This window comes from Chamaea fasciata, unplaced genomic scaffold (genome assembly GCF_029207755.1).
Source record: "Chamaea fasciata isolate MVZ Bird 193981 ecotype frontalis unplaced genomic scaffold, bChaFas1.0.hap1 SCAF_4, whole genome shotgun sequence".
In the NCBI taxonomy this organism is placed as follows: Eukaryota; Metazoa; Chordata; class Aves; order Passeriformes; family Sylviidae; genus Chamaea; species Chamaea fasciata.
Genome location: NW_027094089.1, coordinates 32,343,140 through 32,367,404, shown reverse-complemented (window position 1 = coordinate 32,367,404; position 24,265 = coordinate 32,343,140). Strand labels below are relative to the sequence as shown.

Here is a 24,265-nt window from a genome sequence, read left to right as displayed (position 1 = left end):
GGAAGAACTTAACTTTGCAGGTGACCACACACTGGAACAGACTGACCACAGAGGGTGTGGGGTCTCCCTCACTGGAAATATTCAAGCACCATCTGGACACAATCCTGTGTCGTGTGCTCTGGGATGACCCTACTTGAGCAGGAAGGTCAGAAAAGGTGACCCACCATGGTTCCTTCCAACTTGACTCATTCTGTGGTTTTGTTATCTCAACCAGTGGAAAAATAAAATGACTCTGTTAGATTGCTGACTTTTCAAATGGCTAATTAGAAAAATATTTTAATGGTGCAGACATCATATACATTCAATTGCTGTTAGCCATAAACATGAAATCCTTCTCGGTCACAAATCAGTATCTTGTGTGTTGTGACCATCTTCTCATCCATCATATGGGATTTTATAAAAGCTATTAGTATACAATAATTTTTAATATTAAGGAAACATCTTTATTGTGAATATAATACCTCATTCTTCTACAGTGGCCGAGAAACTATCTTCTACATTTATTCTGGACCTCCACGCTGTAAAAGAAAAGCGTACAGTTAAATATATTTTACTAATAGAATGTAAAACAGAGATCAAATTCTCTTTTGCACTGTTACAGACTAAGAGACATAGTTCTAGTTTTAATTTCTGATTTAAATATTGTTTTTTTCTACCTATTTAAGAACAGACATAGAGTGTCAAACATCAGCATCTACCAGTCATAGTTACATTTTTTTCAAGGGAAAATAAAAAAAACCCCACACATGCTACCTACAGTTACAGCTGATTCCATATCTCTTTCTCTGAAGAAACCTGACTCTTAACCTTAAAAATGTCCAATGAACACAATAGTAACAGACACAAGTTTTAAAATAACTTTCACTGCCTGCATTCCAAAGTGCAAAGTAAAAAACAAAGTGGAGTCATTACAATTTTAATGAGAGATCTGAAAGGTATTCAGTTCATTATTTTCCCAACAAAATAATTTTACAACTTACCTCATTGTTAAACAAACTTTGGCAAAAAGTCAAGAAGTGTATTACTATGGGAAATAACTGGTTTTATTTCTACTATATAGATGCAGCCTACTAGCATACAGGATGGAAAACTGATTTCCTCTACTAACATGGTTATGCTATACATGTCCTTACCATTTAACAAAGCTTTGCAAGCATCTTTTAATTTCAAACTCACAAGCACCTCACAAATTCCTCGCATTTTGTGCATTCTTGTGTTGAATCATCTGTTTTTTCAACAGAGAATTGATACAGAACAGAAGCAGGTTTTCTTGCCTTTCATGTACAATGTCATATTTACAAGTATTGCAGAAAATACTTAAGTTAAATAAAATGTTTCTACTACGAGAAATACAAGAGTTAATTTACTAATAAATAACTTTTAAAACTGGCTTGACAAATATTTTGGACTTCGATCACCTGGTAATAGCCTTTCCTGGTCTAAGAAGAGACTTCTGTGCTCCTGCCAACACAGTCAAATTACACATTAAACAGCTGTTATAAAACAGGTAGTGGTGGCAATTAATGCAGGCTGTTACTATCACCAGCTTACCTGCACATCTGTTCTAAGTCCAGATCTCTCTACTCAGTGGTACCACAAGCTACTATACAGTGAGAGTTGGGTACTTCCTGTATTAAGAATTGGCACATTGGGTATTGCATATGAAAAACATGAAAGCCCAGGGCACACTCTTACAAATTACTATGTAATACCACACCAGAAGATGTAAAAATAAGCTAAAGAAAAAAACTTACTTGAATATATTCAATCTCTTCATCTGACATTTGTTTCCTTCTGTATTTCTGAGGTAAGGTTCTTGTTAATTCAGAAGTGTCTGGTGTACCTTGTACTCTACTAGCAGGTGAAATATTTTGAAAAGCCAGTGATTTGCTTCCTATGGATTCCTGTGCTTTTGAAGCAAGGAGAGATGGCATACTTGCTTGTAGAGCGTCCTGTACTGAAACCCAGATTTCAAAACCATTTACAGAAATATTATTAGACTATAAAATTAATAAGCAGGCAATAAAATCTACCATTGCTTGAAAGTATTATTCATTATAACCAATACCTAAAAGAATTAAGTCACTCTACTTCTCACAACCTGCTTTCATTGCTGTTGTATATATCAAGTGCAGAATCTAAAAATTCTGGCAGTGGTTTGAATGACAGAACTGCTGATGTGGAAACAGACATATATCAGCATATATCCCAACAATGGCTTTTTCACTGGGAAGCTGTACTTGGAGAAAAAGCATAGTTATGTAAATGTTTGTGCATGGGCAATTATGTAGAAAGATAACTGAGATGATGCTTTTCATTTATTGCAACTGAAAAGACACACAAGTGAAAAAGATATAGAGGCTTACAGAAAAATAAAGCTCACTACGACAACATGCAGTGCAGTGCTCTACCCATTTTTAATACAACAAAATGGCATCCTATCACATTTTGTTAATGATGTACAGAATGACCACCAAATATCAGGCATCATCAATCAATGTTAATGAAATGCAAAGACCAAGGAGTGCATGAAGTTCTTTACAGGTGAGTATCAGGAGCTAAGCTTCAGGAATTCACAGTAGAGAAGTTGCCTTGATTTCGCAGATAGCAGAGATGACGAAAGGGCAGTGTTGCCACAGTCAGCATTCCTAACCTCAGGTCTGTCCCACCATGGCTGATTTTACAATGGAAATATGCAATTTCCCCACCAGGCACGACAGAGATCACAGCAATATGGTCATTTCAGCACTCAGACCCAGCCACTCTCCATCATTTACCAACAGTCCTGGCTCACTGGTGAGGTTCCAGATGATTGGAAGCTGGCCAGCGTGATTCCCATTCACAAAAAGGGTGAGAAGGAGGATCCTGGTAATTACAGGCCAGTTAGCCTGACCAGTACCCGGTGAGGTAATGGAGCAGTTAATACTGAGTGTCATCACTCAGCACTTACAGGATGGCCGGGGTGTCAGACCCAGCCAGCACGGGTTTAGGAGGGGTCAGTTGTGTTTGATGAACCTGGTCTCCTTTAAAGACCAGGTGACCTGCCTGGTGAATGCAGGAAAGGTTGTGGATGTTGTCTACCTGGACTGCAGCAAGGCCTCTGACACTGTCTCCCACAGCACACTCCTGGAAAAGCTGGCAGCCCACAGCTTGGACAGGAGCACTTTTTGCTGGGTCAAGAACTGGCTGCATGGCCAGGCCCAGAGAGTGGTGGTGAATGGTGCTGTATCCAGCTGGGGACAGTCACTGAGAGTGGTGTCCCTCAGTGGTCTGTGCTGGGGCCAGCTCTGTTAAATATTTTTATTGACGACATGGATGAGGATATTGAGTTGTTCATTGGTAAATTTGCAGATGACACTGAGCTGGGAGCGTGTGTCAATCTGTTGGAAGGTAGGGGGGCTCTGCAGAGAGACCTGGAATGGTTGGATGGATGGGTGGAATCCAGTAAGATGGCGTTTAATAATTCCAAGTGCCGAGGCCTGCATTTTGGCCACAATACCCCATGCAATGTTATGGGCTGGGGACGGTGTGGCTGGACAGTGCCCAGGCAGAAAGCAACCTGGGGGTGCTGGTGACAGTGACTGAACATGAGCCAGGGTGTGCCCAGGCGGCCAAGAAGGCCAATGGCATCCTGGCCTGGATCAAGAATGACGTGGCCAGCAGGAGCAGGGAGGTCATTCTTCCCCTGTGCTGGACAATGGTGAGGCCACACATAGAGTGTTGTGTCCAGCTCTGGCCCCTCAGTTTAGGAAGGATGTTGAGATGCTTGAGCGTGTCCAGAGGAGGCAACGAGACTGGTGAGGGGCTTGGAACACAAACCCTGTGAGGAACAACTGAGGGAGCTAGGGTTGTTTAGCCTGGAGAAAAGGAGACTCAGAGGTGACCTTATAACTCTCTGTAACTTCCTGAAAGGTGGCTGTAGTCAGGTGGGGGTTGGTCTCTTTCTCCAGGCAGCAACTGAGAGAATGAGAGGACACAGTCTCAAACTGTGCCAAGGGAAATATAGGTTGGATATCAGTAAAAAGTTTTTTACCAGAAGAGTGATAAACTACTGGAATGATTTGCCTGAGGGGGTGGTGGAGTCACCATCCCTGGACGTGTTTAAAGAAAGACTGGACGTGGCACCCGGTGCCATGGTTTAGTTGAGGTGTTAGGGCATGGGTTGGACTAGACGATCTTGAAGATCTCTTCCAACCTGGTGATTCTGTCACTCTGGATATATAAGGATATATCTGACAAAGCAGAATGCTCCCACAGAAGTCCTTCCCAGTGCTCCAGAAAAATGAGCAAGACAAGTGCAACATCTAACAGCTGGACAGAGGCTTTACATATCTATAAAATAAGCAACATCAAAACTGCATGAACTGAAGCATGTGAGCAGTTGCAACACCACAGTTCTGCCTGCCATTGTCCTTCCTGGCTCCGGCAAGATCAATGGCCACAAAGGAGAGGGAGCCAATTTTAGCCTTAATAGGTCTGATGCAGTTGCAGGACTGGGACAGACAATCAAACGTCTGTGGCACTGTGACCAAGCCACCATTGAGAGGGATATTCAGAGGCTGTCAGTCATAAGACTGGGTCTGCAAGTCACAAGGTGATTCAGAAATAATGGAAGATCCCAAAGAGAGCAAGGCAGGAGTGAGTCCATGAGAAGCAGCCTATTGTGAACAGGGGCCAAAGTATTTTTGTTTCAAGAAATAATACACTTTACGTTAAAAAAAAAAGCAGTTTCTCCAAGTTTGTTTCATCTACCACAAAAAAGTCTAGAATTCAAGGATTTTCCTCTACTATATGTTTCAGTCTGAAGTGTAGCTGGAGTAGATTCATTAGTCAGTTAAAAACATCAGAAGTGCAGTAATCAGAAATTTTGACTGCTGCTGCTTTAGTTCTAGTACAGTCTCTACTACATCTCTCCCTTCCCTGCTTGAGACCATAATGTTGCAGTAGTAATAGGTCCACTAGAATTTGGCTGGCCTTTCACATCGAGCCTGAGGAGCTGCTCTGAGGAGCCATTCAGCTGTGCAGGAGCAACAATCTGGTACAATCAAATGCAGTTTTTGCTAGAGCACTCAAGCAAGACAAAGCAGGTTGCAGTTTACTAACAAGATGGCAGATCCTGATGAAAGTAGGTAAGTCTAACACACTTGAAAGATGCAGACACAAGAATCTTCTGACACAGAGATAAACAAGAGGTTGGAAACACATTTTCAAGTTTTTGAGAAAGTAGTTCACTGGCGTGACAGGTGGTGGATTTGGCTGAACTGTGCAAAATGTACAGAATTTTGATAGAAAGTTATGTAGAAAATAGTTCCTGAAGAGTTACAGGTAAGTCAGAAGAGGCATTTATATACACTGTGGAGTTTCAAAGGTAAAACTAAACCTTAAGCTAAAGGCTTGATGATGCTGTGGAAAATAACTAGGCACAGTATAATTTCAAAAGAAGTGAGAATAACATAATACAGCTTTGAAAGACAGCTCCTACTTTTCTTTCAGATGCTTTTTGACCCAAAAGGATTTCTAAACCAACATGTTGCTAATATAAATCTGTTGTTTAAATATAATAATATTGGGAATACAACAAATATCAACATAGATATAAAAGTTAATACCAAAGATTGCAATGATTTTTTTTTCCCCTCAGCATTAATTAGTAACACAAGAAAATACTTCTTTAATTGTACAGATCTCCCAGCTGGATCTCCCAGCTATAATCTTATTTTGAAAATAGAGCAGAAAATACATCACACACTTCAACTAAGAAAAAATGAGGAAAATGCAACATCATTTTTGCAAATATCACTGAATAACTAAAGCTGCTTCAAACTGACTTAGGCACAGTTATTTCAGTAAATATTACTACTTGGGAAAACATGACTTTATATAAAGTAGAAAACAAACACTGGAAATTTTTGTGAATCTTTCTTGAGAAAAAAATAATGATGTGCATGCATTATGTGTCTACACAGAGTTGTGAAGAAAAGAAATTGTGATGAAAGTTCAAGAGTTGCCTTCAAACCAAATCAAGCATGTTTCAAAAACCCTGCTCTGACTCAGTTCAGTTGTATAGCTGAAAGTGAGAAACTGGGTCCTGGATCTTCAATAAAACACTACATGTAAAGAAATGTGGTGCAAGCTGTATCCATACCCAAAATACTTACTTTTAGGTCTGGGACCGCTTTTTCTGTCCGGGAACTTTATTAATGGAGTGTGTGGCTTGACTACCTAGAAGGAGAACAGGTAGGCAGAGAAACAGACACAGATGATTAATAAAACGGAATGTACAATGCATCAAACAATGACTGTCAACAGCTGCTCCCTTCACCACTACTCTGATACACTTACTACTACTTGAAGATCTCAGTTTACCCCAGGAAGAATTTTACTTGAAAAAGTAGTCCTGCCCCTTGATGTCCAGAGCAGGTACAGGCTTTGTATTCCTATTCTCATCAGTATGTGTGTGTGCAGAAACTGCCACTGCCATTGTATGAACACAATCACAGTGCAATCTGCTCTGGTGAGAATCCACCCACAGTGTTGTGTTCAGTTCTGGGGTCCCCAAAGCAAAAACAAAAACAAAAAACAAAAAACAAAAACAAAAACAAAAACAAAAAACAAAACAAAACAAAACAAAAAAAACCCAAACCCCCCCCAAACCAAAAAAAACCCACAAAAACAAACAAAAAACCAACAACAACAACAAAACAAAAAACCAAAAATAACCAACAAAAAACCATGGAGTTGCTGGAGTGCGTCCAGAACAGGACCATTAAGGTGATCAGAGGGCTGAAGCACCACTCCTATGAGGACAGGCTGAGAGAGCTGGGGTTGCTCAGCCTGAAGAACGCTCTGGGGAGACCTTACAACCCAAAGAGGCAGATTTGGATTACAAATATTAGGAAGAAATTCTTTATTTTGAAGGTGATGAAGCACTGGCACAAGTTGCCCAGAGCATCTGTGGCTGTCCCGTCCCTGGATGTGCCTAAGGCCAGGTTTGGACGGGGCTTTTAGCAACCTGGTCTAATGAAGGTGTCCCTGCCCACGACGGGGGGTGTTGTAACTAGGTGACCTTTAAGGTCCCTTCCAATCCAAACCATGCCGTGGTTCCACAGCGCTTTAGCACACGGAATCGCGACCTGCGCTCTGCCTGCACGTAGCACTTTCACCTTGGAGGCCCATCTTAGGAAGGAGCTGCCAGCCAGCTCCGCACCCGCTGCTATCACAGCGCTAGGCACCGGCGACACCGTGTCCGCGCCACTGCACGGCTCTCCCCAAGGACACCGGCCGCCCCAGCGGCGTGTCCTCAAGCCGCGGCCACCTCAGACCTGCTGCTCGGCGGCAGCAACAGGAGAAGCGAGCCCCACCGCCCAAGCCAGGGCTCCGGCCGTCTCAGACACCGCCGTTCGGGGGCCGCCCTTACCTGCACCGCCCTGGTGGCAGCCGCCATCTTGCTGCCCATGGTGACGAGCCTGAGGGGCAGCTCCGGGCCCCGCCCACAGCAACGAACGCCCGCCGTGGGCGGGGCCGCTCCCTGTGGGCCGGGCTCGGAGCAGTGGTCCGGCCTGCTAAAAAAACTTCCAAACCAAACAAAACATCTTCAAGAAAATCAGGGGTTAATTTTTATTAGTTCAAGGCAACCACATAAAAATAGCTAGTGATCAGTCACCAAGTCACACACCAAGATAACAAGAGACATTACACACTCCCAAAACATACTACACTCCAATAGTTGATTTCTTTCAAACACCTTTCAAACATACAAGACCACTTAAAAAAAGCGCACATACTGGTGAAGACATGTGGCTAAAACACAACTGCACAGTCAGCAGTATGCAGTCACCTCTGCAGACGAGTCACTGCTAACAAGAGCATAAAACAGGAATTTCATGTGTTTTATTAAAATTGCATAATACATAAAATGCATAATACATAAAAATTATTAAAATTAAAATTACATGATTAAAACCAAAAATAATCCCAACTCAAGGCTTGCTAATAAATTTTCCACATTGAGCTTTCGACTGGGACAGAGAAGGGTCGTGCACCTTGCTTGAGCTCCACGGCCTTCTGGCTCTCAGGAAAGAGGTGCAGCAAAGCCTCAGTTTAAGTCCACTTCTGCATGAAACCTTGAAACCTTTCTTGCTGCTTTTCAGAGGCATTTGAGACAGAAGAGCTCGAGAGGTGAGTCTTCAGGTAGTTTCATTTCATCAGCTCTACGACCTGTTCAAATGTTTGTTGTCTACCAGAAGATAAATTTCTTTTAAAAGCATAGCTTGAACAATTCTAATTCTCTAGAGAGCAACATCTTTCAGAAAAGTAAAATCTTAAAACTCTTGGTGTGTGTTTTTGAGATACATATAATCTATGAAGTTTAGCTAAAATGCACACAATGAATAAAACAAACACCAGCATATCCATCTCCTGACTTACTGAAGACAGACATTATTTTCAAGCTGTAGAACAATTGCCTTTAAAGATGGATCTTCTGCCCAGTTAACTCTGCTTCCAATTACGATGTTCTATAAATGAGAAAGATTTACAGGTTAAAACAAGCCCTTGCAAAGGACAATTCCTAGTAAAATATCTCAAAGAAAGTCTGCTTTTTAATTTGAAAGCCCTTGAAATTCACAAGCGTTTGAAGTAGGCAGGATGGAGCAAAAAAGGAGAAAGGGAAGCATTGGTTTAGATACTATTGTTGATACATAGGCAAAAAAACTCCAAATCCATGCTTTTCAATTTCCTAGAGGGGCTTGCATACTACCTCTATTTTAAACACAGAAACCTAGAGAAAATTTTTAATAATATGAAATAAAGTTTGCCTCAAAGACAAAATAATGCAGTTAACATTCTCACCCTGCCATTCTGGATTGAAAATGGGAATTTAAATTTAACCAAAGAGGATTTGCTCTACTTAGGGCTCAGAAAATTTCAGGAATACAAAACTGGGAGATTTAGACATTAATCTAAATCCCAGTTAAACGTTAAATTTCTTGTTCTCAATTTGAGATGTAACAACGCTATCAATGCAAAACAGTAGCGGCCTTAGCATGCAGAGCAAACAGTCAGAACACTGTTTTTGCCCTTGACATTCCTATGCTGCCCGAGACCCTTCCACCCTATCCCAAACCATGAGGTCTTCCTCCTCGCTTTGCATGACTGCACACTCCAGGTGACCTGCCAGTTGACTGCATGCATGCAGACTAATTAGCAACCCCTGACACAAGGATAAGCAAAAGGGCAAAGGCCACAGTGCTGAAGAAATTTGGAGACTGGCTGTGGCTGCAGGCCAAGGCTTTTACAGGGCTGTAGGGCGTGACACAGAGAAGGTGTGTGGTCAGAAGGGGCAGAGGGAAATTCACAGCTAACATGGGATTAACACCTATTTATTTTTTCTAACCATGAGATGGGGAAACTGATTTGGTAGGGTGCAGAGGTGACTCAGAGTAGAAAGAAATACAGCCATTACTGTGACAGACATTCAAGAAAGAAGCATTATTTTTGTACCTTTAAGGAAACAAAGACAGATTGATGGACTGTCTCTAAACCTTGCAAAAAAATTATTGCAAAGATGCCTGTGACAATTTCAAGCTCTTAGCCTTTAAAGCAAAAGGAGACTTCCTTCTATACACAGTTCTTCCATTACCACTGTTTGGAAAACGCAGTTTTGTGCTGTTAAGTTATATTTGCCATACAGTATGTTATCTTGAATGTAATGAAACATTGTAAACTTGGTTCTAAAAGCCACACAACATTACCTGGAACACGTTTTGAATTATTGCAGTCATCTGTCTTTCTTGTTCTAATTTATCACTGTTTGCTCTTTCAGTGACATTCATACTTCCTTGTTTCTTCTCTTGCATTTTCCTCATGGTCTGAATTTGCTGTATTTTCTGTCCTTCATCTATTTTTAGAGCTGTTACATTATTAGGAAAATTAAGCATTAAGTAGTTAGGTGAACAGTAGAACTGAAGATATTATTTTTCCTCACAGCCACCTGAACTTCCACTGCACCTTCCACTGCAATAACCCTAACTTCACACTCCACTCCTTCCCTCCAATATACCTCAAAATATTTCTTTTATGAAAGAGGCAACACATGCTACCTGGTATCAAACTACATCACTTGGCTCCCCTGTCAATAGCAAAACAGAAAGTACATTGTATGCTGCCTGCATTTCCCTCACACAGGGACTAATTTGCATCTCTGTCCTATACCCTGTTTTTGAGTGCCACAACTTTTATAGGTCTTTTTTATACCTCTTAAAGATCCATACTCCTTTATATTTCTTAAAGACCCTTACTCCTTGTTCAGATTTGATTGAAACCAAATTCCAAAGTCATACAAAGCATATGGACATGACCAGTGAATATTACTATTTTTATAGGAAAACGGGCTAACTAGACTGATTAAAAGTGTTTAGGAGCAATTCATATGCTGAAAGAATGCTAGCAGAGCATTCTTTAATTCCTTTATTTGCAGAGATATCAAGTATGTTCATTTTCCCCATGTGAACAGTTATTTCATTGTGTTTGTTCATCACTGTCAACATATACTCAACTCCCTACACGTGAATTAAACAAGAGCTGTTAAAATTGGTGGCAAACCTGGTCATGAAAGAAAGACCATTCAAAGAACACATTTACCACATGAAGTTCTGAATACTGACATCACATTTAAATTTGACCCACTCTTAACAAGACTACTGAATACCTATATATACACTTCTTTGTAAGCAAATCCCCCTCCCAAACTCCTCATACATGTGCAGTAATACAAAAAACTCTCTTTTAGGTGCTGCAGATTTAAATGATTAAACAATGCGTAACTTTCTGAGGAGCTTACATGAAATAATAAAATGCTGAGCGTTGTTTTCAAGTGTTGTCTTGCATCTCTCATTCTAATATGTCAGTCTCAGGTTTGAGTGGGGAACACACCAGCTCAGCTGTACAGTACTTTCTATTCTTTTAACCAGTTCTATAACTGTGTTGAGTTTTGTTACTTCCCACGTAAATTAATATCGCTACAAGAACTACTTAAAAATATGAACTATATGAATTCTACATTAAAATACAAATCACAGTCAATACAGATGACACACTTACAGAGTCTTTTCCTTTTAATGTCAATCATCTGCTCTTCTTTCTGATGTGCTTGCTGAAAGGAAAAAAAGTATTTTCCAGACTCTTGTCTTCAAAAATATTGAAAGATGCTAATTCAATCCACAAAAACAGCTAAGGGCAACTCTAAAACAGACTTACTAATATGCTCATTTTAAGTAATTCTTTCAATGAGTTTGACAGCAGTAGGAACTGCACCCATGTCACCACATATTTAGCTTCAAATGACTTGTGCAGTCCTGTTGCTTTCAAAGAGCACTCCTGCCCATGCTGAGGTTGGCTGACCTGCACAACAGTAACAAAAGCTACAACTGCCACTTACCTGCTGATATTCAATTATTGTCCTGGTGAGCAATCCTATCTGTTGCATTGTTTCAAGGATCAGGCTAAGGAAGGAAACAGTTGCGTACCTTAAGACCACTAATATAAGTCAACATCCTAAAGGTTTTAATCAACTTTATTTAGTTTAAATAAAGGATTTCTCATTTGTCCAAGCAGCAAAATAATATCATGTGCCTGCACACTTCTTTTTACAGTTAATATACTCAGGATCGTTGTAGAGGCCAAAGAGTTCCTTTACTTACCTCTCAGTTTCCCTAAAGGTTTCATTTAAGTCTGTCCAACATTTTAAATCACAGAGTTTGGAAGGCATCAAGAAAGTCCAGCCATCTGGAAATGGCTATGAATTAAAGTTCCTAAATCATGGAGATGCAATCTCTTAGCGGTATTTCTGACAGAAATTATATTTCTCATATTACACTTCACATGCATTCACCTGTTAATCATGAGTAGGAAATGAAAAGGTACTTTTAAGTGTTTAAGCTTTCATTTCTTTTTCAAAGACATTTTGCTCCTACACAGTTAATTAATAAAGGCAGCAAAGCAGAGGCAAGCGCCTGTTACAAGCCTGTAATATGTGCTCAGCTATCATAAATGCAGATTATTCAAGCATTAAAAACAAAAAGCTCTCTTGGCTAAAAGCAGTTCTCAAAAGTGAATCAAGAGTTATGATCTCTGTAATCAAAAGTGGGTAAATTCAGAGCCCAACTGTAAATCTACCATGGGCATATGAAGTCTGATCATGCTGATTCTAGCCAGAAGGTAGACAGTGTATCATTCCGTCAATTCTAGAAAAAGGAAGCTTGCTTTCACAAGAGGTAAAACGAAAAAGTCTAGAAATATGTCACAATAAACTGTGCAAAGTCCATTCCTTTTTAGACATCTGACCCCCAAGAACACCTTACCGTGACTCCTCATCATCTTGGTCCAATTTGTTTTTCAGGGCATCTATGATTTGGACTCTGCATATTGTAAGAAATAACATATGACTGATGAGAACTCATAAGAAACTGAGAGAAGCAGGAAAGAGAGAAGAAGATTTAAATAAGTAATCAAAAAAGATAATTTCCAGGATTACACTTTTGTCGTCTTTCACATTGGAATTATATAAACAAAATACTCAGTACCTTTTAAATACCACACTTCTGAAATAATGGGGCTAAACTCTCAGGACAGGAAAGAAGTATCAATGATTACTTGTGAGAGTGGCAACTACTTTGTCTCTTGACCAACATATCTGGACACCATTAATTCCAGAGTTTGCAGAAAGGAAGCTGGGCAGAGGTGTGAATTCAAATAAACAGCCATGAAACATGTGGGAGTGGGATGTCTAATTTATCAACTTCCCCCTTTTCACAGGCATTTGGAAAATACTGCCAAGAAATACACTTAGTGATCCGTACTGTCACTCTTTCCCAGCTGTAAAGGAACTTCTGGGTCTACACATTTCAACTGGTAAGTTTCTAGTTTTGGTGGGCTTTTTTTTTGTTTTGTTTTGTTTTCTACAGCATATCCATTTGCATTCCTATCGTTTAATGGTACTTAAAATCTCTCTAATCTCCCATATCACTTTAAAATCCTGTTTTAATCACATCTATGTATGGACACACAGAGAGGAAACCTCCTGGTTTTCTCTCTGTGTGTGCATACATAGATGCATAAATAAAGGGTGAAGAACATTCTACCTTTTCAAGGCCAAGGTCTTGTTCTGGAAAGAGATTTTTGCTCCCTCTATACCATTTTGCATATCTTTTGTAGCACTGAAAGACAAAAAATATTAAGACAGATAACCTGAGTATGAAGATAACAGAGTTTAAAAACGGTGTCACATTTTAACTTGCTTTCTACATATCTAATGTAAGAATTTTTCATGTGAGCCATGAATTATTAGGGCCAGGAGTAATTTAGCATGTGGAATGATATCAGTGAATTCTAGCCATCACATAAAGGACTGCAAATTTAAAATCCACATCAGATACAGAAGTTCACCGGGAGAATGAATAGAACATTTCTTCCCCATGTTTTCTCTCAGTTTGTATTATTTTCACCAATCTTCTACAAAGTACTGATTATTAATCCAGCAATTCACTAAGAAAGAATAACTAGAAGAAAATTTTGAAGTCATCCAGTGACATACCTCTGGATAAGTTTTTCTTCAATGATATTAATCTTTAATTGATCAATGAAATTTTCTTGATCTGCAAAAGAGAACATCACTAAAACAAGCACAACAGAGACTTTTAAATACAATCTATACAGCATAAAGGATTAGCATTTTTGTGTGAACTAGTTACTTCTACCTCCAAACTTTATTATCTTCTACTGTTAATGAGACTATGCTATCAATCAGCTGTATCAGAGAAATAATTAGGCTTTAAAATATTTTAATTTAGCACTTTTTAGATTAGCTAGAGCTGGTTCATGACATTGCTCTATATATACCACTGGACAGTTCAGTGGAAGAGCATGTACCCAACTGTACCCTGGGCTGTATGAGAAATGTGGCCAGCAGGTCAAGAGAGGTGATTCTGCCCCTCTACTCTGCTCTTGGCAGACCCCACCTGGTGTGCTGCATCCAGGCCTGGGATTCCCTATATAGAAAGGACATGGATCTGTTAGAGCAGGTCCAGAGGAGGGCAGTGAAGATGATCAGAGGGCTGGAGCACCTCTCCTATGAGGAAAAGGCTGAGAGAGCAGTTGTTCAGCTTGGAGAAGGTTGCACAGTGAACTTGCAGAGTTCTTCCAGTCCCTGAATGAAGCTTCTCCAGAGAACTGGTGACGAACTTTTTACTAGGGTATGTAGTGACAGGACAAGGGGAAATGGCTCATACTTGAAAGCAGGTAGATTTAGATTAAACATACTGTGGGGTGGTGAGGCACTGGTAGAGAGATTGCCCAGAGAAGCTGTGGATGCCTCAACCCTGGAAGTGTTCAAGATCAGGTTGTCAAGTTGGATAGGGCTCTGAGCAAGATGGTCTAGTGGAAGGTGTCACTGTGCATGGTGGAGAGTTTGGAACCAGATGTATTTAACGTCCCTTCCAACCCAAATCAGCTTGTGACTCTATAGGTAATGGAAACACCTTAAATCAGTATTGCTGCCAAACATTTTGGCAGACTTTTGGCAAGACTTCACCCCCAGTGACCAGATTTCTACATGTCAGGGGAGTCTAAAGTCCAAACCCAGAAAAGAAGGGCAAGGGCAGTGGGCAACAACTATACGGCATCTTTGTAAACATTCAAATACGTCTCAAAAGCTGCCTAGAAAATGCGTTAAAACGTACAGCCAGCGAAAAAAAAGGTCATTATCGTAAGGAGCACTTTCGATAAATAATTAAAGAAAATATTAAAAAACTATATATAGACATATATATACACATATTTATACATATATACATATACATACACACATATATATACATACATATTAGTGCAACATCCTAGTGCGAGGAGGGATAAACTTACTGGCAAGAACGGCCGCGTTGTACTCCTGAAGCTGCTCCTTCAGAAGGTCCCTGAGGCTGCGGCGGGAGTTAAACGACAACGGTCAGAGGCTGAGCACCCCTTCATCCCACCCCTGGGCAGCACTGCGTCCCTTCCCGCCGGCACTAACCGGAGCAGAGTGACGACACCCACGCCGTCGTCATCGCTGCCGTCCTCGACCCATGCCGGGGCTGGAGCCGGGATCGCGGCCGGCGGCTCTAGGGCCGGGGCCAGCGGCTCCAGCGGCTCCAGGGCCAGGGCCGGGATCGGGACCGGCAGCTCAACGGCCGGGACCGCCATCGCCGCACCTTCAAATGCCGCGGCTCCCGGCGGCCCGCGCGCCCGCGCCTGCGCAGAGCAGGGGCGGAGGGGGGGGGCAAGCCCAGCCCCCAGCGACCGCGGGCAGCCGCTCGCAGCGGCCGTGCAGTACGTGCAAGGGAAAATACAAAATAACATTGGCAGACCGCAATATTCTTTCCTTCTGCCCTAGTGTTCGCGTGGAGATAGAAGCAGTAGGTGTAAGCTACTAACGGAAGTAAAAATAGACTGCAAAAACTGCACACTTAAGGGAGCTGTTGCGTAGAACCGGAGGCTTATTTTGGGTTTAAGAGCAACTGCAGCTGTGAACCCAGCACACTGGTCCTGTTCCCCATTAAACCATGACCTCAGATGTCATATTCACACATTTTTTTGAGCATGCCCAGGGATGGTGACTGCTGCACAACTCTGGGCAGCTTTTTCCAATGTCTGACTACCTTGGACAGCCTCTGTAATTGTCTAAGGGAGGGTAGAGTACGGCTCCAACAGCCAATCTTCTAGAATCCTTAGCACTTTCTCCTTCCTCTCCGAGCTCTGCCGCCAGGCTGAGCAGATCATCCACATACAGCTGTTTTCTGTCCCCAGGTCTAATCTGGCAGACACTCCACCAACAAACTAGCAGAGCTCCTGTCCATACACCACCCTGCGTGACCAGTCACAGCACCTGAGCTGGCCCCAGAGCTCACCCAAGATCCCAGCACTGGTCACAGGCTCCAGGGATGTGCCTCAGGTCTAGGTGGAAGATAACTGTGCTGCCCTCCCCACCAAGAAAACCCAACCAAACAAAAAATGATAACAGCAGCTTTAATTAGTTTAATACAAATAAGGTACTTTCTATATACAGTGAGCAGCATTCTGCTTATGTTCATATAGGAGTTAAAAAGTTTTAGCCAGATCCCATATAATAGGAGAATACAACTGTTTAATGGTGCTTATCTTGGTGTTGGCATTGGTGGTAATGCCTTAAAGACCTAGAAATGAAACAACACACTTTTGAAGCAATATTAATATAGGAGATAATATAAAGGCTGGTCCTTATTGGAGGCCTCCAGGGGCAAATATGAAAAAATGCCCACTCCACATGAGGTGAATGCAGTTTGATAAGTTTAGCAAATTAGCATAAGTGACAAGAATTCTCAATTAGAAGCACAAGTGATGAAGTAATACCTGCCTGTTCAATCTTCTCTGAATCCTCTCCAACCCCTTGCTCTTAGATAGGAGCTAAACTTTGTTTTTGAAAATGTGTCTCAAAGAGGTGGTTTCAACCTTGGCTCTCAGGAAGAACCAGGACAAGACCGGGGCCTTAGACCCCCAGCTTGGAGCCTCTGGAAAGTGTTTTGTCTTTCTGCCTATCAGGGTAGGGAAAAGGTGGGGAGGAGTACTGAGGCTAGCTAGGAACTACGTACAGCAATAATCTACAGAGCTATGAATATATATGAAAGAAGTATAACAGCAAAAATCATTCTGGCATCAGTAGCATATTTCTTCATGATTGCCTGCAGAGAAATAAGGTTGGTTATGTTCACCGTGTTCACTGTTTCAGCTCACTTAAGGTTTGGTGATCAAGCCAGACCCACCCTAGTACCCAAACCCCATTCATGGATGGTCCATGCCACCTGAACAAGATAAAGATCTTCAGCTCAGAAGTGTGCAGATCTTATTTAAGTCTGTCTGCAGTGACAGACTGAACCAGCCTCAGTGTACCATATATTGACACATAATCACACATATTTCCCCCACACCTCTGCACCCTAAGACTCTTACCTTTTGCTTGGCAGCACAATTATTCACATTGATTACATTCTTTGCCATGTGCCATGTAACTGAGAGAATGCCACTCTCAATGTAAATTGTGTAGCATTGCAGAAGTGGTAACTGAAAGGAAGGGAATCCATTAGTTAAGCCTATTAGAAAAACCCAAGTACACTGGGTTCTTCATCTTCAGTTTTGCTTGGACAGTTATGGTCTCCTGTCTCACAGTGGGAGGTTTTAAAAGGTACTGCCCTACTGCTGTCGCCTTTTAGTGGTCCACAGGGAGGAAAGAACATGGTGAAACACCATGAGGAATGGAGGAGGCATGCACCTTATAAGAGCGGCCTTCTAAGTTGCGGCACAAGCACACTGAATCACAAAGCAGCAGGTGGCCTGACAAGCACAATTTACCAACTTGCATCCATCAAGGAGTTTCAGAGACAAACAAAAGGCAGCTGCTGCAGTCATGGAGGGAAGTGAAGCATGTCATAATGCACAATGCATAGCTCCATCAGGTCCTTGGCCAGAGTGTTTTGTTCATTTCACCTGCAGAGAACACACATAGTCTAGGACTGCCCATTTCAATGGCAGTCTAGCAGTTACCTGCAATATCAGTGACACGTTCCACTGTGGGAAACTGCAAGGAGTTCTTTTAAAATTAGATGGTCAGGAATCAAATTAAGTCAAATCAAACACTGTATCTAAGAACAATTTACTCCTAATGAAAAACAATAAAAGGGAGTTACTCTACTAAAGAGAGGTAGAAGGAGCAAGAGGAAGAAAAATGGGAAAGGAATGGGGGAGGGGGAGGGGGAGGGAGGGAGGGAGGGAGGAAGGAAGGAAGGAAGGAAGGAAGGAAGGAAGGAAGGAAGGAAGGAAGGAAGGAAGGAAGGAAGGAAGGAAGGAAGGAAGGAAGGAAGGAAGGAAGGAAGGAAGGAAGGAAGGAAGGAAGGAAGGAAGGAAGGAAGGAAGGAAGGAAGGAAGGAAGGAAGGAAGGAAGGAAGGAAGGAAGGAAGGGCATGCTGCTTGAGGGGCAATGGGACACGAGGTGAGGGGGATGGGGCAGGAGGTCCAGAAGCCTGGAAAGGGTCATGGTGAGGATCACAGCAGTGGGCTGGTTCGGAGGCAGGCAGGGTTGGACATAGCTGGCTCAGGCAGAACACACACGAGAGCGAGCAAGAGCCAGCGAGGACAGAAGAGTCAAAAGGAAAGCTGGGGCCAGGGCAAAGAATCAGGGGAAGGCCAACAAGACTGACATCTTGGTGGGAGTCTGTTATAGATTACCCAACCAGGATGAACAGCTAGATAACTTATTCTACAAGTAGCTGGAGAATGTTTTAAGATCACCAGCCCTTGTTCTTGTAGGTGACTTTAACCTGGCAGCAATCAGCTGGGAACTCAACACAGCAAAGAAGAGCCAGTCTAGGAGGTTTTTAAAATGTGTGGAGGACAACTTGTTACAGCTGGTGAGTGAGCCTACCAGGGGAGGGACAATGCTAGACCTACTGTTTGCAAACAGAGCTTGGCTGGTGGGAGATGTGGTGGCTGGAGGCCATCTGGGACACAGTGATTATGAAATTATAGTGTTTTCAATATTCGGTGAAACAAGGAGGAGCACCAATAAAACTTCCATACTGGACTTCTGGAGGGCAGACTTGGACCTATTCAAGAGACCTATTCAGAGAGTACCTTGAAGCAGCCCTTTGTTGGGGGTTGAGGTGTTTTGTGGTTTTTTTTCCTTTTCTTTATTGTTACCTGTTATAAATGATCAGAGCCAATTTCCAAAATCAAAGATTTATTTAACAAATTTGAAAAGCAATTTCGGGAAACGCCACAATAAATCAGGACAACATCGATCGAATGTTGGGTGGGCAATCCGGGAGCAGCAAAGGGTGCTTCTCCGGAGGACTGCCCACAAATTCGGGGTCTCAGGGTAGGTGTTTTATACCATTTTTCTACCCTGAGGCGAAAACAAGACGGTAACAAAGAACCCGAAGAACATGACATCATGTACATAACATAATCATCGAAATGTCTGGTGTCCGCAAGGGATATCTGAAAGAGTTTCCTGAGAAATTGAAAAGACGTCTGAATGAAAAGTCTCCGAATCTTCTGTCAGAAGGTTTCTGCCGCCCTCCGCCTAGATTGGTATCGGATCTCCTGATGAACTGTGAAGATGTGGTCAGCCCATGCTTAATGGGCCGTTTCCCGGTTATCTCTCTGGCAGATGTCGAGGTAACACCTTTGGACTGTGAAAAGACTGTGGTATGCAAAGAGATGCCCTGGAACTGTTTCCAGGAATTCAGGGGTTTTTACATTCCATTGCAAAGTTTTAATACACACAATTTTAATCCATGAATTTAATACTATGTATCTATTACATTACCGGTGGATTTTTTTCCCATTGTGTTGCTAAGAAGCACTGATGGCTGGGTGCTTGAGTCAGTGAGGAGGAGAAACTCTCACTTGATCTGAGCCTTCTTGAGGGGTTTGGGTAAAGGAACTCACTCTTGGTACAGAAGTCCAGTTTGGTCCTGTTTCTTCTGGTGTGGGGTGAGCCTCTGCTCCAGGGAGCAGCCACTGAACTGGGACTGTTATCTTCTGCCTCACTGGAAGAAGGGCCTGTCGCCGTGCTGGCAGCCGGGTCACTGTTGTCCCGCCCCCGCTCTTTCTTTGGCACTGCTCTGAATCTTTTCCCTGCTCTGTAGCCTGCACCCCTTGCCTGCTGAGACCTCTCGCATCTTCAGCCACAGCTCCGGAGTTTCTGATCCATCTCCTCCATCCCTCCCGCTCTGGGCCCAGCCGCCATGACTGTGCGCTCCCCGCCCCACAGCGCTCCCTGCAGCCGCTGGGGGGCACCGCACCCGCCCCGCCCACCGGGGGCACCAGCGCCCCTGCCGGCTGCGAGCGGAACTGCATCGAGGGCAAAGCGCCGCGCTCAGGGAAGCTGTTACTGGTTCCGGTTCGGTTTGTTATTAATGCTTATTAATATATTAATAATGTTATTAATGTTATTAATGGTTGTTGTTTGTTTGCCTTGTTAGACAGACTAGTAAAGAACTGTTATTCCTAACCCCATACCTTTGCGTGAGAGCCTCTTAATTTCAAAATTATAATAATTCGGAGGGAGGTCGTTTACATTCTCCATTCCAAGGGAGGCTCCGGCTTTCCCTGGCAGACACTTATCTTTCAAACTAAGACACCATTAAAAACAAAGGAATACAGGAAAGGTGGGCATGCTTTAATACAGAAATCTTGAAGGCACAGGAATGGACTGTCTGTCCCTTTGTGCCAAAAGATGAACCAATGAAGAAAACTACCAGCCTGGATGGGCAAGGAGCTTTTGAAGGAACTAGGGGGAAAAAAAAAAGAGGGTGTATCACCCTTGAAAGGAGGGTCAGGTACCTCAGGAAATGCTTAAGGGAGTTGCTAGGTCATGTAGGAAAAAAATTAGAGAGGCAAAAGTCCAGTTAGAACTCAATCTGGCCACTTCTGTAAAGGACAATAGGCCACTTCTGTAAAGGACAATATTTTTATAAATACATTAATGGCAAAAGGAGAGCAAGGACAAACTCCATTCTCTATTAGATGCAGGAGGAAATTAAGTAATTAAAGATGAGGAAAAGACAGAGGTGCTTATGACCTTTTATGCCTGTTTTCAACCGAAAGATAGGTTGTCCTGACAGCTATCCTCCTGGGCTGGCAGATAGTGTCAGGGAGCAGAACAGCACCCCTGTAATCAGGAGGAAGCAGTCAGAGACCTGCTGAGCCACTTAGGTGCTCACAAATCTATGGGACCAGATGGGATCCATCCCAGGGTGATGAGGGAGCTGGCAGATGAGCTTGTGAAGCCACTCTCCATCATTTACCAACAGTCTTGGCTCACTGGAGAGATTTCAGAGGACTGGAAACTGGCCAATGTGACATTCACCCACAAGAAGGCTGGAAAGGGGATCTAGGTAACTACAGGTGAGTCAGACTGACCTGGGTGCCCAGCAAGATTATGGAACAGATCATCCTGAATGCCATCACACAGCACTTACAGGATGGCCAGGGTCTCAGGCCCAGCCAGCACGGCTTTAGGAGGGGTAGGTCATGTTTGACCAACCTGGTCTCCTTTTATGACCAGGTGACCCACCTGGTGGATGCTGGAAGGGCTGTGGATGTTGTCTATTTGGACAGCAGCAAGGCCTTTGACACTGTCTCCCACAGCACACTCCTGGAAAAGCTGGCAGCCCGGGGCTTAGACAGGAGCACTCTTTGCTGGGTTAAGAACCAGCTGCATGGCTGGGCCCAGTGAGTGGTGGTGAAGGTGCTGCATCCAGTGGGTTTCTGGTCACTAGTGGTGTCCCCCAGGGATCTGTGTAGGAGCTAGTCCTGTTTAGTATCTTCATTGATGATCTGGATGAGGGGATTGAGTCCATCACCAGTAATTTTGCAGGTGACACCAAGCTGAGAGCATGTGTCAATCTCTTGAAAGGTAGGGGGGCTCTGCAAAGCCTCTGGACAGGCTGGATTGATGGGTCAAGTCCAACAAAGTGCAGTTTAACAAGACCAGGTGCCAAGTCTTACACTTTGGCCACAGCAATCCACTGCGGTGCTACAGAATCACAGAATCACAGAATGTGTAGGTTGGAAGAGACCTTCAAGATCATCCAGTCCAACCCAGCCCTAACACCTCAACTAGATCATGGTATAAAGTGCTACATCCAGTTTCCTTTTAAACACATCCAGGGATGGTGATTCCACCACCTCCCTGGGCAGACTATTCCAGTATTTAATCACTCTTTCTGTGAAAAACTTCTTCCTAATATCCAACCTATATTCCCCTTGACGCAGCTTGAGATTGTGTCCTCTTGTTCTGTCAGATGCTGCCTGGAGAAAGAGACCAACCCCCAGCTGTCTACAACTACCCTTCAGGAAGTTGTAGAGAGTGATAAGGTGACCTCTCAGTCTCCTTTTCTCCAGGCTAAACAACCTCAGATCCCTCAGTCGTTCTTCATATGGCTTGTTTTCCAAGTCCTTCACCAACTATCCAACAGGTTGGAGACAGAGTGGCTGGACAGCAGCCAGGCAGAAAGGGACCTCGGGGTTGGCAGCCAACTGAACATCTGCACCTTGAGTGCTGTGTCCAGCTCTGGCCCCTCAGTTTAGGAAAGACATTGAGACACTTGAGCACATCAAGAGGAGGCAACAAGGCTGGTGAGGAGCTTGGAACACAAACCCTGTGAGGTATGACTAAGGGAGCTGGGGTTGTTTAGCCTGGAGAAAAGGAGACTCAGAGGTGACCTTATAACTCTCTACAACTACCTGGGTTATAGTCAGGTTGCCTTCTCCCAGGCAACCACCAACAGAAGAAGAAAACACAGCCTTAAACTGTGCCAGGGGAAGTTTAGATTAGATGTCAGAAAAAAATTCTTCACTGGAAGAGTTATTGGGCACTAGAATGGGCTGCCCAGGGAGGTGGAGTCACCGTCCCTGGACGTGGCACTCAGTGCCTTGGTTTAGCTGATGAGGAGGTGTTAGGTTAGCTCCTAGGTTGGACTTTTTGATCTCAAAGGTCTTTTTAAATGTAGTTCATTCTGTAAAAAAATAAGGGCAAAACCAGGCTAGGGCCAGGACAAGCAGACCTCAGCAGGCTGGAGCCAAAGCAAAACCAGAAGATTCAAAGCCCCGAATCACCAAGCCTCAAAAGCAAAAGCACAGCCTCAGAAAAGCCCCAAGACAAAACCCCACCCACACTCAAAGAGAAAGTTTGGAAAAGCCCTGGGAGCTTGTGATGCAGTTATTTTTTATGCCCCTGGCTCCTCGCAAAGCCTTTCTGCTGGCAGGAGCCATTGTCCCAGTCCAACCTTTCACCATTTGATTGGAGAAGCCCTTCTGGCAGGTTCAGTATCTTCCACTGACTGTCCCATGTGAGGTGTTGCCAGGTGAAATCCTCCCAGAGACAAGGATTCTCCCAGTTGCCTCCTACACCTGGCACAAGTGCATCTCTCCTCCAGATGCCTCCAACAACCATTGTTGTGGCAAATCAACATGCATTTTAACACCGAATTTTGGCAAATTAGGCTCATGTCACAGGAACAGATAAATAAAACTCATTCCTACACAGGAGACATGTCTCAGCCGGGCTCAATTGCAGTACTCAAAAATTTTGAGTCATTTTAACAAGTTGCCACAGTTAAGTATTGCCTTTTCCAGATTCAATTTACACTATTATCTATTCTCAACACTTCTGCAATCTTTGAAGCTCTTCTTCGGCAATGCAGAGGGAGAGGACAACCCAGAGAGAAGTCCAGGGCTTTCAGGATCTTTGTCTCCATCTGGTGGATGTGGACCTTTGAGCAAGTGTGGTCACTAAGTTACATAGCTTAAGTCTTCAACATATGGGTGAAAAATCTCTTCATATTTGCTGGCAATGTGCATAGCTATGACACCAACCAGCTGCAACCTCACCTTGGAAACAGCATTGTCCTGTAGTAAGAAGGAGCAGAGATTTATCTAAACGACTTGGTTCAGAACACAGGTTTTCAAAGTAATCAGTGTAAAGTTGGTTATATGGCAGGATATTCACACCCCCTTACATGGGTTTACTGCAAATGTCATTAGATGCCTACCAACCTCGTGTCTCAGATAGTTGTAGATGTCCTTCACATAGCTGCTACACAGGTTTGGGTCATTACTATCTTACATGTCTGGTTCTTCAGACTCAAGCAAGATACCAGATAAAGCCTGACACAGTATGTGTCTTCTGCTGGATCACATTCTCCTATTTCCATGGGGTTTGGAGACTGATGCTCTGACTGCAAGGAAATTCAGAAAATCACTGCAGATAGCACCTCCCTCCACAGCCCAGTGTGGGCCAAGCTGCAATCCTGCACAGCTTGGAGCACTGCAGGGGCTCATGACTCCTGTTTCAGGGCACCAGAGGAAGGCACGGCTCTGCTGCAGGGGCGGCTGGGGAAGGGGCCCAGAGTCAGTACAAGGAGGCCGCAGACAGTACCTTGGAGGGCTCTGGCTGAGGCTCCGGGGCTGGCGGAGGCACGTTTTCCTTGGCGAAAGCCTCAGCAGGCTCCAGCCGAGGCAGGGGCGTACTTGACACTCGGCTGTCCGTGCTTCCCCTTCAGCTTGGCGACTTCTTGGCGGCTGAGCACTTTGAGCACTTTCGGTTCAGCCATGCAGTGGCCGATGTCCCCCCATCGTGGGGGCGGTGGCTGTCCCATTCCTGGGGACGGGGGCCGCGCTCCTCTCGTCCGAGGGA

At 43.5% G+C, this 24,265-nt stretch overlaps 2 protein-coding genes across 2 annotated transcripts; both read right to left on the bottom strand.

Moving 5' to 3' along the window:
• Positions 1 to 250: 250 nt before the first annotated feature.
• Positions 251 to 7,494, bottom strand: KGD4 (alpha-ketoglutarate dehydrogenase subunit 4). Its single transcript, XM_066182375.1, has 4 exons — positions 7,418 to 7,494; positions 6,159 to 6,222; positions 1,755 to 1,957; positions 251 to 518 (listed from the first exon to the last, which is right to left on the bottom strand). Exons 1-4 carry the CDS (start codon positions 7,454 to 7,456, stop codon positions 501 to 503), a joined length of 324 nt encoding a protein of 107 aa, XP_066038472.1. The 5' UTR covers positions 7,457 to 7,494; the 3' UTR covers positions 251 to 500.
• A 99-nt stretch (positions 7,495 to 7,593) lies between these two features.
• On the bottom strand, positions 7,594 to 15,234 carry CENPH (centromere protein H). Its single transcript, XM_066182495.1, has 9 exons — positions 15,065 to 15,234; positions 14,917 to 14,972; positions 13,592 to 13,652; positions 13,140 to 13,214; positions 12,360 to 12,416; positions 11,438 to 11,501; positions 11,101 to 11,152; positions 9,753 to 9,910; positions 7,594 to 8,516 (listed from the first exon to the last, which is right to left on the bottom strand). The coding sequence occupies exons 1-9, from the start codon at positions 15,232 to 15,234 to the stop codon at positions 8,424 to 8,426; spliced, it is 786 nt and encodes a 261-aa protein (XP_066038592.1). The 3' UTR covers positions 7,594 to 8,423.
• Between the last annotated feature and the right edge of the window lie 9,031 nt (positions 15,235 to 24,265).

Excerpts from the sequence above, each read along its gene's own strand:
- KGD4 (XM_066182375.1), bottom strand. The coding sequence starts at position 7,456 with ATGGGCAGCAAGATGGCGGCTGCCACCAGGGCGGTGCAG. Across the intron at positions 6,223-7,417 it reads CTGCCACCAGGGCGGTGCAG|GTAGTCAAGCCACACACTCC; the intron begins GTAAGGGCGGCC and ends TTCTCCTTCTAG. Across the intron at positions 1,958-6,158 it reads AAGCGGTCCCAGACCTAAAA|TACAGGACGCTCTACAAGCA; the intron begins GTAAGTATTTTG and ends TCTGGGTTTCAG.
- CENPH (XM_066182495.1), bottom strand. The coding sequence starts at position 15,234 with ATGGCGGTCCCGGCCGTTGAGCTGCCGGTCCCGATCCCGGCCCTGGCC. Across the intron at positions 13,215-13,591 it reads GAAGAAAAACTTATCCAGAG|TGCTACAAAAGATATGCAAA; the intron begins GTATGTCACTGG and ends TTTGTCTTTCAG. Across the intron at positions 12,417-13,139 it reads AAGACCTTGGCCTTGAAAAG|AGTCCAAATCATAGATGCCC; the intron begins GTAGAATGTTCT and ends TACAATATGCAG.